This window comes from Mastigoproctus giganteus, chromosome 2 (genome assembly GCF_048544385.1).
Source record: "Mastigoproctus giganteus isolate SK-2022 chromosome 2, ASM4854438v1, whole genome shotgun sequence".
Classification (NCBI taxonomy): Eukaryota; Metazoa; Arthropoda; class Arachnida; order Uropygi; family Thelyphonidae; genus Mastigoproctus; species Mastigoproctus giganteus.
In genome coordinates, this window is record NC_143576.1 from 157,351,769 (window position 1) to 157,366,378 (window position 14,610).

General features: G+C 37.7%; 1 protein-coding gene across 2 annotated transcripts in view; it reads left to right on the plus strand.

The window, feature by feature from the left end:
* The window catches only part of LOC150089687 (uncharacterized), a 182,853-nt gene that overhangs the window by 156,018 nt on the left and 12,225 nt on the right, over positions 1-14,610 (plus strand). The window contains exons 2-3 of one of the 2 annotated variants that reach the window (XM_090389598.1): positions 11,053-11,709; positions 13,698-13,879. In XM_090389598.1, the coding sequence (XP_090245724.1) occupies positions 11,053-11,709; positions 13,698-13,879 (839 nt within the window). Of the gene's footprint in view, positions 1-11,052; positions 11,710-13,694; positions 13,880-14,610 lie in introns of both variants that reach the window. The other variant, XM_090389597.1, reaches the window with a different exon arrangement.

A 14,610-nucleotide genomic window follows, 5' to 3' on the forward strand; every position in this document is an offset into this window, starting at 1 on the left:
TGGAAACAGTAGAGTATCAGAAGGGAGGAACGATAGTTAATGGGGGAAATATTGCTCAAGAATGAACATTTCGAAGTCGACAATTGGACATGTATTGAAGAAATGGAAGTCGAGAGAAGACACTGAGCCCAATAAATGTTTAAGTAGGCATAAAATACTGACTGACTATCAGAGACGGTTACCTCATCTCGTCATCAGACTCTAGAGAATCTAAATTCGGAACGCGAGCGGCCACAGGCAAACCTGTAAGTGTTCCCACCACATGTAGAGAGCTATATGCCATAAATTTTCACGGAATAACTGCAGCCCACAAACATTGATAATAAAAACAAATGCACAAAGTCGACTGACATTGTGCATTTGTGGTGCATTGAAGCTGGACTGTGAATCAATGGAATTCGGTCTTGTGGGGCGACGAGTCATGCTATACCCCCATTCTTTTGGACGTGTCTGAATAGTCTGCGTGAGTAGCACAGTGGCACACAGGGTGGAAAAGGTTCGGGCTCGAATACCGTCAATGATTCGAGGAACTTTTATAGGTTTTTTTCACTACGTGGCTAAGTGGCCTCAGGGCTGCTCGATGCTCCTCACAACTCTACAACTTAACCTGCAACTACTTTCTCTGCAACTAATTTTTACAATTTTATTTTTATTTTTATCTTTAATTTTTCTGATTATTATTATTTTTTTTTTAATTTATTGTTAAAATTAACTTTATTTGCTCATATTTTGAATGATTTTGACATTCAGTACGTGACATTCGATGTTTGCTGCGGTTCGCGCTCAGTTGTGGCCTGCCTCCTCGCGGCGTAGACGGGTATCCGGACGCACCACCCTGGTGCTTGTTGCTTCCTGATAGCAAAGCGGCCAGAAACAACTAAACAACATAATAAACACATACACGGCACAAACATAGCATTACACACATTTCTGGCCGTTCTGCAGAGTTTTTGTAACATCACAGTGTAACACGGCGGAGTTGAACTAGAGTTTGGGAGCCGCTTTGCATACTACGTGGCTAAGTTAATTGGCCTCAGGCGTAGATGGCAAGGTTTTCACCCCAGAAACTCGTTTTGCTCCAGCAAACATTCAAATAGATCAGAGAACACAAAATTAATACACTTGGGGCAGATGAAGGTATATTCCGGGTGTCCCTAGTGTGACATTTTTTTTTGGAGGTGTCTGGGCATCGATAATGCCTGGAGAGCGCTAAGTGTCTGCGTGTGTTTTCCCAACCTCGAAGTTGGGCGGAGGAGAAGAAGGTCATAGTCTAGGGTGTTACTCCTGATATGGACTAGACCCACTGGTCTCAATGTGTGGAATTATGAATGTGACATCCTGCATTGATATTCTGGAGAATTCTATGTGCTGTGCATTGTGACAATTATGAATTATGAATAAGTAGCCCCTACTCTTTCCAATATAGCAACGCTCTATGTCACAGAAGATGGATTTTGAATGTTTGATTTGAAGAAAATAACATCGGATCATTATAGTGGACTAGGCATACGCTGTGACCTCAACAAATTGAACATCTTTGAGATGATTGCAAGGCTGAATTAGAGCAAGGCCAAGACGATCATCTTTAAAGCTGAAGAAAGCTTTAAAGGGGAATCAGAGCACAATACCACAGCTTTCTGTCATAAATTATAATAAAAAAGTCTTCCACGACGTATTTTAACTCCTTAAAGTCAAAGATATTAATTTATTTGAATATGTATAGGTTTTGATCATAACCATAGGTGTCTCATGAGTTTTAGTAAGATAATGTAAATTACTACACATCTGAAAGGAAATCAGACAGAACATCTCAATTCTCGTACAGGATTTTCTAAACGTTAGAAGTTAAATTTCTGTACGTCTAATTTCTAAATTACAACGCTGAAGACCTTTATTTCCGATTTACCCATGTAACTTGTAATTTGCTTATAAACATTCATTATCTTCTGCATCATAATCTTTTTTTCAGCGTCTTAATAATTATCTGTTGAGATTCGTTTTCTGTACACCTGTACGTATCTGCTATACCATGAAACAGCGTTATAGAAGTGTGAAATAAGAAAACAGTAATGTTTTTAAAAGTTTCTGTAGGCTCTTTTTGTAGTGCCGTATTTGAATGTATTTACCCTGTCCATATTTTTAAAATAACCAGTTCTCTGTTTTTGATAGTGTCATTTAATATATTCTTAAATATGGTTTTAACGTACAGCTTCCTGAGAGACACAATTTTCTTCTCTCTGTAATGATGGAAGATGAAGATTTCATAATAGGAGGTGAAATTTTTATTTTTGAATATTGTGATCAAGGTATAGGAAGTGTTTTAGTTAAAGACGCTCTTCTTTTAACCCACCAATTTCGTGAGGGGGATTTCGAGTCCCAGTATCTACCCCAGATTCTCTGAGCTTATCTAAGCTTATCTCTGAGCTAATCCTGCATCTTATAATCAGTACTGAAAAGCCATTTTCACTTCTGATTACATGCTCTTTCAGTTTGACGTTTTGAACAATTGACTGCGTCTGAATATAACAAAACAAGGGTTCTTCTGAAGAGGAAGAAGATATAATGGTATAGAGAGAATATCGTGTTGATGAGAGGTATTCAATGTATTTTGTCCATCTTGGGTGTTGATCGAGACCCTTGTGGGTAGCACAGTTGGTAGAATCACCGTCCTCCCTACCTTGGGTAGAAAAAACCTAAGTTTGAATCCTGTCGATGACGCGAGGAATTTTTATGGCCTTTTTTCACAGTGCGGCTGAGTTAGTTGGCCTCGGGCGAGGGTAGCATAGTTTTTTCCTCCCAGAAACTCCGTTTTCCATTCAGCAAACAGCAAATCACCATAGAACATACGATATTTACCGTAATATATACGGCGCAATATGGCCTAAGTTGTGATGCGCCTAAAATCCTACAATAACTTACAACCGTGTTGATCAAAACAGATTCCCAAGTGCTTTATATGGATTTCTGATTCAAATGACTAAATTGCACTGATTGAGCAATCTATGCCCATCAGTGCAATCTAGTCTCTTCGAACGAGTACTCTTCTTTTGATATTTCACTGCACTATCTTCTGTTACACCACTGTTTATTTGTAACGCGAATCAAGTAGTTTTATTATTATTTGTTATTATTATTAGAGGGGTGAATGAGCTTTGCCATTTATGCATTTCCCTCCCTTCTGTTTTTTGAAATTAATCGGATGTTTAGCGGATCCTTCCAAGGGTATGATAATATACTTCATTGTCACAACTTTTGTTTTATTTCTAATTTTGCATTCTATTTTAATTATCATTATTATTTTATTTTATTTATTTTTATTTTTTTATGAATGTTATAGTCAACACTGCAACAGCATTTAGCAATTTGAACTGTTTTTACTTCCTTCTACCAGCACAGTTGTTTCCTCCTTGTGGTACATCGGGACGTCCTTCGATTGTCTAACCTAGTTGTAACCAGCATTTTGTTTTTGACCTTGCCCTTCCCTTCAACACAGGATGAGCGTTGCTCTTTTTTTTTCTTTATCTGATGTCTTTACACGTCTAAGACAGCGTTTTTCGACATTTTTTTCGAGTAATGGAACAATTTGAAATGGGTAAGAAACTAGCGGAACACCAAATCTGTATAAACTTTATTTCGTTCATTTAACCTTCAAAAAGATATAAATAAAAAATAAAATATAAATAAATAAAAAATAAAATATAAAAATAAATTAACAATAAATAAATAAAATAAAATAACAATCAATAAATAAAAATTCATGAACAGAAACAAAATATAACTTAAATTATTCATATCACGAGATTTGTGTTTATAGACAAATCTCGAGCATATTTTTATTTTATTTTAAAGTGCATCATAATAGCCAAACAATTGCACAAATTTGTGATGCAACATTTCCTGGAACACTGGATGAAAGATACTGCGCTCACGGCCCTTATTCAGCTGCTTGATTGAACTTTTATTATTACATTTGTGTATTCAATTTCTTTGCTGCATAAATTTTTATCTTTAAATCGAGCTGATCACAACAAATCGTTAATTTTGCGCCACTTATTTCTATTCGTATTCGTTTTAGATTTTACCTTTCGTTGTAAGTTAGCCTTAAATTTTCTGTTGCATTTTAGTAATGCCTTGTGTTTCAGTGAAGAGCATTTTTTTCCACATTTTACTTCCATCCTTTTTGCTCCTTGTGTGTTTCCTTAACTAAGTATTGTCCCAGTTTTCTGCTGTGATATTTTAGCAATCGTTTCGGACAGTTCGTTCTTGGAATATATTGTACACTCGTTAAAACATTTACTTTACTGTTTCAAACAAATTTATTGATGTTGTTGTTGTTGTTATTTGGTTTTTAGGAGCATTAGCAACTAAGGCCATATTGCTCCGGGATATGCGGTGGTCATTCCCTGACCTTTCCACGTCCTCCGTATTTGGTGGTCACGGGCTCGAACCCCGGTCTAATCAAGAAGCGTGTGCTACGCACTGCTGCTTCTGCCCACCTGGCAAATTTATTGCATGTTGGACACGAAGCTATGATGACCATATGACAATACAGTCTGATTTTAGTTAAACACTATGAAATAGATCTTTTTCTCATTCAATCACCCTGAAGATGTATAATGAAACTTAGCAATTAAAACATTTTTTCTCTTATGTAAATGTGTATACTGAATGGTCTAACTCTAGGTGATGTCATTTATAAGTTACATTAAAGAAAGTTCTGGACTTGCAAAAACATTATGCAGACAATATCATTTGTGAAAAGTAGTCCATCAAGATTAAACCCAATAGCAATAACTCTGGACCCGACCTGTTCTTTCGACTATTTTGCTTCTTTCTTTCCTACTTCATTCTTTATATTGTCTAATTCTAGAATGGCATTTGACACCAGATTGTGAATGTGGACTGGATCATAATGGGCGCAAGCTAAAGTTACAAGTATTTAATTGTCTTAGCTTCCTGTTTGGCACAACATATACTAGTAGTGCCAGTGCATTCGTTGAGTAAATGTTTGGATAACCGGTCGGTGTTTCCTTTTAGAGGGGAAGCATGAAATCATAGTAGTTTCGAAAGCAAATTATGGGTGTCAACTTCTTGGAAGAGACAAAGAAAAATCGCCATTTCCTTAAAACCCATACAGCTGGTACGGTTGACTTTATTACAATGAAACAGCCAGAGGAGTATCGAAGGTTGAATTTTAGATAACTCTATCCCCCAACTCCTCCCATACGCACATACCATGACACAATTGCACATCTGAGATTAGATTCGTTTTTATCCAGTCTCAGATGTCCAATTAAATGTTAATTTCTGATTAATGAGAATTTCTTATACGTCATAAGTATTTTCCAGGAACTGAAATCAGTACGTTCAGACCTCTCGAGTAGCACAGTTAATAGAACCACCGTCCTCCCCACCATGGGTGGGAAAGACCTGAGTTTGAATCCCGTCGATGACGCGAGGAATTTTTATGGGCCTTTTTCACATTCGGCTGAGTTAATCGGTCTCAGGCGAGCGTAGCATAGTTTTTCCGCCCGGAAAACCTTTCAGAAAACAGCAAATCGACCACAGAACACACGAAATTTATAGCCATGGTATATATACGGTGCAATATGGCCTAAGTTGCTGATGTTCCTAAAACAAACAAGTAAACAGTACGTTAATTGTTTAGATCCTGCGTCACATCTTCAGAATGTTTTTCTAGGGAAATATGTTGCAATTGGGGAGGTTCTGGAGAAAATTTAATAAGAGTTGGAAGTTTTGTACTAGGCTTGTACACATAGACGAGCAGTTTTTCTACGAACCTACTCTTACATGCAATTAGCGAGCGAATCAATCTCTTAAGACATCGTTACTAAATTAAACACTATCAGGTGTTACTCCTAAAGAACATTTCTTCAGTCTGAAGAGGTTGAGAATTGTGAGCTGCACACGTGACGAAAGCATCTTTTTCAATTTTTCCCTAAAAATTTCGCTACTGCACATGGCTTAAGGGAAACATCGCATCAGTTTAATTCTGTTTTACTTGTAGTATAATCAAATGCAGACCAGTGAATTACTATCACAATAACTGATCGTGACACTGCGACTTTTATGTCAAATGGACCATGTCTTCTCCATCTGATATAAATAAATGTAATTTAGTAGCTTTCGAAAATAATAATTTCTATAAATACACTATTTTTGTGTCTATCTGTACCCGTAATGTAGGTCAAAAGAGTCTCGCGGTGAGCACTTGGATATAACCGCCGTCCTCCCCATGGCGGGTGCTCTCATAATTGTGGCTAAGGGTTTGCTTACTTCTTACGCTGTCTCCTTTAATATAATTGGATAGATCCCATCCACGGTGTCTTTCTTACGTTTAATTTCAACTGTTTCTCTTCCACTTTCCTTTCGCTTATTACAAAATCATTAAGCTCTCTGTTAGAATTTGATAATCTTTGAGCATCCATTTCTCTAAAGAATTCCTCATGTGTGAATGTAGATGAAAAATGCTCATTTTATCATCAACAGGCGAACCGATGATATCAGTTGGACTAATTTGATCCATCTTCTTCCTTCTAGCGTTTACATAAGTAAAGAACTCTTTGCTGTTTTTATTTGCATCCTTTGGCAAAGATTTCTCGTAATCTGTCTTCGCTTGCCCGACCTGCTTCTGATTGTTTACTTGATTACAGACTAGTTTATATCTACCGTAGGTTTCTGTATCGCCTTGATAATTTATATGCATCCCATGCTTTCTTCTCTGCCACAAGGCTCATTAGTAAATCTAACATACATTTAGGCCTATACCTTGAAGACTATTTCTTATTACGAAAAACCTGGTAGTTTCTATAATTCCTTGAATGCTTCTGAGTTAGAATTTGCTGATGGTAACATCATCAGTTGGTCCCACTTTATAGAATTTAAAAATTGTCTGAGACCACAAAAACCCTTCCCTTTACCCATGATGGTAGTTACACCTTTAATAAATTCCATATCAATACACTATGATCACTGCCACCTAGTGGTTGTTTTACCTTCAGATTCTTAATGCATGAAAAATCATTGCTGATAACCAGATCAAGAGTATTGCTTCGTCTTGTTGCCTCTCTAACATGCTGCTGTAGAAAAGTCATCCAGTAAATCCACCAAATTGTTGCTAGTGTGCGAATGACCAATCCACAAGTTCCAGTCTATATCTGGGAAGTTAAAATCCCCCATTAAAAGACATTCTAATTTACTGGCCCACTCTCTCTGTACAGTTGTTCGTTGTATTCATCAGAGTCATTAGGACTCTAACACACTCCTACTCTCATTTCTTATCTCACACCAAACTGACTCATCATTGCTGGCCACCAATGTCAACTGGATGCACCGCCTTAGATTTTATGTGCTTTTTGTGCTCCTTAACTAAGAGTATAACCCCTCATTCCCCCTCTCCTATCCTCTATCTTTTTCGTAAACATTGTACTCCCCATATTCAAATTCAACATCCCTTATATCTGGGATCTTTCGTTTATAATTCTTGGCGACTAAATTGAACCAAATGAGTTATATATGGCCTGATGTAGCCAAGTGGTGAAGTCAAAGAGTGTACACGCTCTTTGAGTGGACCGAGGTTCGGGCTAGCGTGACAACTAAATACGATTTTGTTCGTGATCTATTGTAAACTGCTCTGACCAGTTTGTTGTTCTGTGGTATAAACAAGAATATGTATAAGCCTTAGAGAGGGCTTCCAGTTAGCGAGTTTGTATGTTAAGCCGTTCATCATATATGGTAGTTAAAGTTACTTAGATTTCTGAGAAAATTAACTTCTGGTTTTACATTTGGTAGAGAGGAAACACGAAATTACTCGTATGCCTTTTGTCTTCTGACACTCATCAGCTCCACTTCAATGAGGAAAAGGTCAAACGGTCATCCGGAAATCTCATAAAATGGAGGTCTTTCCCGAAACAAAATGCCCTATTAAGAAGCTGAGCCCTGGCACACGAACTTCTAATTGAACGCGCCTTATCTCACAGAATGTTCGCTCACTTCTCTTTGCACGCCACCCTGCTCTGTTAAAAGGCACCTGAGATTCCAGTCCCTCTTATCTCCCTTCTTACAACTGTCGTGCATTGAAAGAGTCGATGCCCTCCCAAAGTTTATAACGTATTCATTTCCACCTGTGTTTCGCAGCGACAGTGTTTGTTGCGATCGCGTTATTCATCAGTACGTGACCTCTCCGAATGGGCCAGACGATTATGGGGTTTCCAGTGGCCTCGCGTGCCGAGCGCTCATTACAAAACTGACGGACTTGACAGTGTCGCAGGGGATTAGTGTGATTCGGTCTTCAATCGTCGGAAGGGGTGACTGGCACTCACACGGCGTGAATGTCATGCTGACTGCTGACGAAAGTGAAAAGGAGTCACGCGACAGCGCAGGAAGCTACTAAAGAGGCTTTTTGTTTCGCACGGTCGTGGGTTTGTTGGTGGTCAGAAGTGTCGAGGCACTTCCGTCCGCCTCACTGTTAGAATGTAATCGGGCTCTTCTTACCAGAACGCGATACATGTAAGGGCGTATCCGTAAGTTTTGTTGACCTGTGGCGTCCTTATTCGATCCAGAGAAACAAGTGTACTGAAAGTACACTTGTTGCTCTGTACTTGCTCAGTTTTACTAACGTTCTGTGAATGGGAAACTTTTTTTATGTTTTTTTTAAACGCTGTGGCTGATTTTTTTGCCTGTTAAATCATTTCATTCAAGAAATGGCAGGGGGGGGGAGTACTTGACAGTGCTTTAATGAGCAGCATTTTCCACGCTTTATTAAGTTTCCCGAATATTAACTGTAATATGCTTTTCTTGTGCCGAGTTTTTTTTTTTTTCTTTTTCTTTTTCATTAAAATAATTTCACTCCGTTCATTATCTCACTCAATAATTTCACGCCATCCTACCTACCCTTGCGGTCATGACTGTGGTTATGATCATTATCTTTCCATACTACGTGGAAAAGTCCTGAGTATAATCCCGTCAAGATGGTCAGGATTTTTATAGTTTTTTTTTTTTTTCTTTTTTTCACACCTTGACCGATTAGTTGGTCTTGAACGAGGACTGCACAGTTTTATTCCTGGAAACTGTTTACCATCCAAGAAACCAAACAAAAACATACAATTTAAACACGAAAACAGACTTATGGAATAACAGAAGCTGCTGGCAACCTGCTGGTCCACCTGTGACCAGCAGGTTGCCCAATAGTGGAATAAGCTACCTATCAAAGTGAGAGATACAGTGATAGAGCTAACCCTCTGATTAAATTCAAAGCAGAATTGGATGGTTCCTTGGGAATAATATGTATATATTTAAGATGTAATATATAATATGACGCCTCATTGCCTCAGTCACGTTGGCTGCGAACATAAACAACAACATTTTATGGCATTAGTCACAAACTGTTACACAACAAATCAACTCATCACCTTGGTTTAACAAGCAACACCAACTGTCATTTAAGAAATAATCGTGCTGATCGCCAGTCATTTTAAAAATCAATCATATCTTATCCACATTAAGGAGCTGACAAATTCCCACAGAGAAAGAATCCCTCCAGTCTTGGTAGAGTATTCATTCTTTTTATCGCTGAGCTCTCGTAACAACTTTCGGACAATGAATCTAATTGAATACGCAGTTGAACACCAACTTTAAGCCATCATAAATTTTGAAAATGTGGAATTCATCGTTTCTGGAATTTAATCTTTTACGTTTACCAATGAGGGAAAGGACTTGAGGCAGTCAACAAAGGATAATTTTTGGAGAAATGGCTGGATAACAGACTAACCTAGGAAAAACCAGACTAATGCGTTAGGGAAAATAAAATGCAACGCCTTCCTATACGGATTCGTTGCGTTCTGAGGATCATGGAACTAACGTACAGAGCGGGTCGTATAAGGGCGCCCTTTTTTTTTATATATACAATTCGATTGGAATTGAGAATAAATTTGTTTCGATTGGAATTCGTATAAATTTATTCGATCTAGATATAAAGAAGTGATTGTTGTTAGATTATGAATACGTTTCTATGTGCAAATCATGAATGTAAAGGAAAAAATACGTTTGTTATAAACATTCAGCTGTATTTTATCTACAGGCCAAACGCAACATACCTTTTTCGGCAAAAAAAAGAAGTCAAGAAAAAGACCTGCTCCTTAGATAATAGCTCATTACGAAATAAATAGTTTGAAATTCCAAGGTAATTTAGATAATATGCTAATTTGTTATATTTATTAATGTTAATAATAATGGTCGAATTCGCATCCCTTCTTATCTTGAGAAATCAAAGAACAGTCTTCAGGGCGTTTACAGCTAATGAGCAAGTTATAAAATAGTCGGTCTGCCCCACTATTTGTACTACAAAGAGTATTTGATATACGACGGGTGGTACCAAATTAGGAACGGAGAAACCTGAACCTTTGAGGCTTATGACCTGGCCACTCTCAGCCCTTTAAGCAATGTAAAGGGTTGTTTAGGTACTCCCAGATAATTCCGAGTTTCCAGTTAATTAAAATAACGTAATATTTATTTTGTTATGCACAAAATAAACCGTATTTAACTGTTATCACGTAGATTTCTAGCATTTATAGTTAATCAGGTATTTCAGTCTGATAATTACTAAACTTAGATGATCTTCGGGTTCCTTAGTTTACTTGTTCTGGGACAAGACTAATAAATATTTTTAAACACATTTTATGTCGTCTTTGGATTGTCTTTATTCTATTGTCTGTGTGCAGACAATAGAAGAAAGACGATCCAATTTTATTTGAAAGACTCTTCTTAATTAATCACGGAAATTTCATTTTAATTGGATGAAATTTCCTTACTTTTTGAGGCAAACACTTACAAACAAAAGTAAGTAAATTTAAAGGACAAAAATGAATAATTTCGAAGCGTAACATAAAGTAGTGAGCGCTTGAAGCGATTCCAACATTTAAATAATAGTGTGAATTTATGACTGAAAAAAAAAAAAAGAATACAAAATATTCACTACATTTGAATTTACTGCTTCATTTACTTAATATTCTTTTTCTTCCGTTTATTCCTCAGGTGATGTAGAGTCTGTGGAAATGACTTTGGTGCCCCAAACGCAGTTCGCTCCGCTGTCCGAAGCGCTCTGTAAGGTCATATACGAACTGAACACAGAAGGAATGATAGCAACCATGGATATCATCGCCTGCCGTCTGCACAACAGTTTTCCTGAGATGGTCGTCCCCAACGACCAAATTCTTTACCGCACTCTGGGCAGTTTGATCCGCGAGCGAAAACTTTACCACACTGGTCACGGATACTCTGTTGTCACTCCCGAAACCTACAGGATGACCGCCGTTCCCCCTCCGACGGAACGCCAGATGCTGATGACCAACGAAGAGGCGATCATCCGACTCCACGGAGCGTGCCTCATGCTGGCACACGACGACAGGGAGACTGCTCGCTCGCGATCGGTGCAGACAGACCAAAAGGACTTTCTGAGTGTTTGGTCTTCGTCCTCGTCGTCCGATAAAATCATCATCCCGCGCAAACATCAGCCTGACGGGGGTCAAAAGGAATCGAAACTGAAAAGGAGTCATTCTTTGAAGCTTCTTCGGGGCAAAGAAAAGGACCGTCTTAATCGTAGCAGCTCCTTGAGAATGGGAGGAGGAAGTCCTTTAGCGGGCAAAGAAGGAGAGTCCAAAAGCGACACGGAGAACGCGGAGTACCATAAAAGTAAGTGCACGTTCTACTTCTTTACATGCACTGAAGCAGTCTGTTTATAATGTAAGAAATTTATTGATTCTTTATTACAGGTAGCTATTAGTCATTGTTTTGAATTTATCTTTTAATGGGTTTGCGGTGGACTCTGGATTATCTGGTTTGCGTATTATCGGTATCGTAATCTTGGGAATATCAGGAGCTGTTCTATTTTATAGTTAATTACATATTTCTGTGACTAGCTGATTTTAGTACAACTTGTAAAGTCGCTCCATATTATGCAGCCTCTTTTAAACACACAAATACGTGTTTAAAAGAGGCTGCATATGATGGTCTTTTAAGAATGTATTTATGTAAAAATTCTTTATAAACTGTTTCAATATTTTATTAATTCACATGCACAGGTTCTTTTTTGTATTTTATACTATTCATGTTCGGTTATATCACCTCCCTTCACCATAATATTTCTGAATAATCGAGAATCTTTGGATGATCTTAAACATCTCTGAAATCATCCAATGTGGCCTCAATTTTTCCACAGTTTGCGTGTTTATCGTTCTGTTTGAGAAGTCTAAACGATATATTGAGTGAAGGAAACGACATGAGAATTTACAATTAAAATTACTGTACATTGGATTAGTTAAAATTTAACTCCACATTTTAAAAAGAAATAATTTGTTTAGTAACTGTAAAATGTTGACAAACTTTACATCCACATCATCCAATATACTAAACTAATAGCTTAATTTCAAGAGACAACGTTTCTGAATCTACTTTGGAAGTCTGTTTTAAAAGGCATCAACTTGTTACCCTTTAAAATGAGATTAGTCACTGAGTAGATTCGATTTCCACTGCTCTATGAACAACCAATTACGGCACTCATTGCACCATTCAAAGGTGAAAGACCGCTGATTGCGGTTAGCGCTGTTTGGCTTATGCACCGCCGCTCTCCCACGAAAACCGAACTCCTGATCGATATTTTGCAAGCATATCTGACGAGGTTGTCGCATTACCTGAGTACTTTTTGAATCCACTTTGACTGAATGAATAACATGGAGCGAGTTTCCGCGATCGTTCTGTGCGTTGCTGAACGGTGTTTACCACTACGTTTCCAGTTCATGATAACAACACCCACTATAGGCTGTCAGTAATTGCAAGAGCAACAAGCCAGCAATAACACCCTTCTCGAAATCAGTCAGCTTTGGCTCTAAGTTTTTTTGTTTTTATAAGGCGAATGACATATCACTCGTACGTATATGGCTGAGCACGCCAAACACGATTTTTTTTTAAATAAATTTTGCAAAAATAAATAAATATACATATAAATTTTGAGTCAAATTTCAAGTTATTCTCTGAAATCAGAGAATAACTTGAATTTGAGTTATTACCGGGACAGCGTGAATATTTATAACGAGTACTATAAAATGATGATTAATCGGAGAAAGAAATAAAAAAGGAAATTAGAATATCCTAGATTATCCATAGAAGGTAGAAAAGTAATAGGAATGGTAAATATGATGATTTAGATTAGAAATGTTACGGGGGTTGAAAACAAAAAGCAATCATTTCAGACAATAGTGACTTCACTGTTAGCACAGTGAAGTCACATACGCACCATCCTTCCCACACCGAATGTGAAAGGTCTGAGTTCGAATCCCGTAACTGATTCGAGGAATTTTTATGAATTTTTTCCACAACATGGCTGAGTTAGTCGGTCTTAGGCCAGCTCAGTTTTCCATCTCTTATCCAATGAGATCTGCCACGCTGCGTGGAAAAATTATGCAACCAGAGATCTAAAATTGTTCATTTTTGGATGGTTTGTTGTATTCTTCAATTTTCATAAAAAAGAGCCAAAAAAAAAAAACAGTGTATCGTCGGATTTGGGAAGTTAAACTGTACCGGACTTCTTTTTAAGCTGGCAGATTATTTAACAGTGTATCTCAACTAAAACCATGTAAACTAAATCTTTCATTATTACTTCAATCTTTAATTTGTTTCAGAAGAAAAGCTGTCAGTGTTTGCCAAATTGTTCCGCCGACACCGTGGAGAAAAGTCAAATAAGGGACCAAAATGTGCCACATTCTCCGCACAGCATCCTCCAGTGGAGTGGACAGATCCAGCATTCGTCCACTATCATTCAAGGGCGACCCAGACTTTAGAAAGGGATGTCATAATTCGCTCAAAGGTAAGTTTGTTTCAGTCACTTTTTTTTTTCTTTTTCATTGGCGGAGGGGAGCAGGAGTCATTTTATTCCTCTTATTATGGCAATGATGGTGGGATTTTTCTTTTGGTACCCCTTCTTTCTCACATAAACATACATTATTTTTTCACAAAGTCAGCTTTATTTAGTACAAGAAAACACATCAAACCTGCTAAAATTTAACGTTTTACAGACAAAATTGTAGCTTATTTTTATTTACGATTATAAAAGAAAAACGTTGGGCAGCAACGATACGCAGTATGTACAGAGCAACGGTGATGTTCGTGCTGCTATCTATTCTCCAGCACTATTATTGTAGTAAGCCATTACTGGCTTCTCTTAAATTAGTTTATCTTGAACCGGATAGTCAGCTTGTCCAATTTTGTAGGGAACAAATTGAATAGAACGTAGTCATCATTTGAATGCAATCACAATGCATGTGGCGCACACACTGCCTACCATGTATAAGAGTTATCAAAACGCAGTATTTTCCCCTGATAATCTTCAAAGAACCAGACATGACCCCTTGGGAACGTACAGAACAGAAGGGTTAAGAAACAGAGTCACGTTTCTTCCCAAACTCTTTCGGAACTCTTGCATTATTACGTTGGGTTGACCTCGAGTTTCTCGCTACTACGTGATAGCACCTTCAGATAGAACAAAAGCAACTGAAGCTCATCTTCTAGATGCTGGTACTTCTTTCTAAATGAAACCCT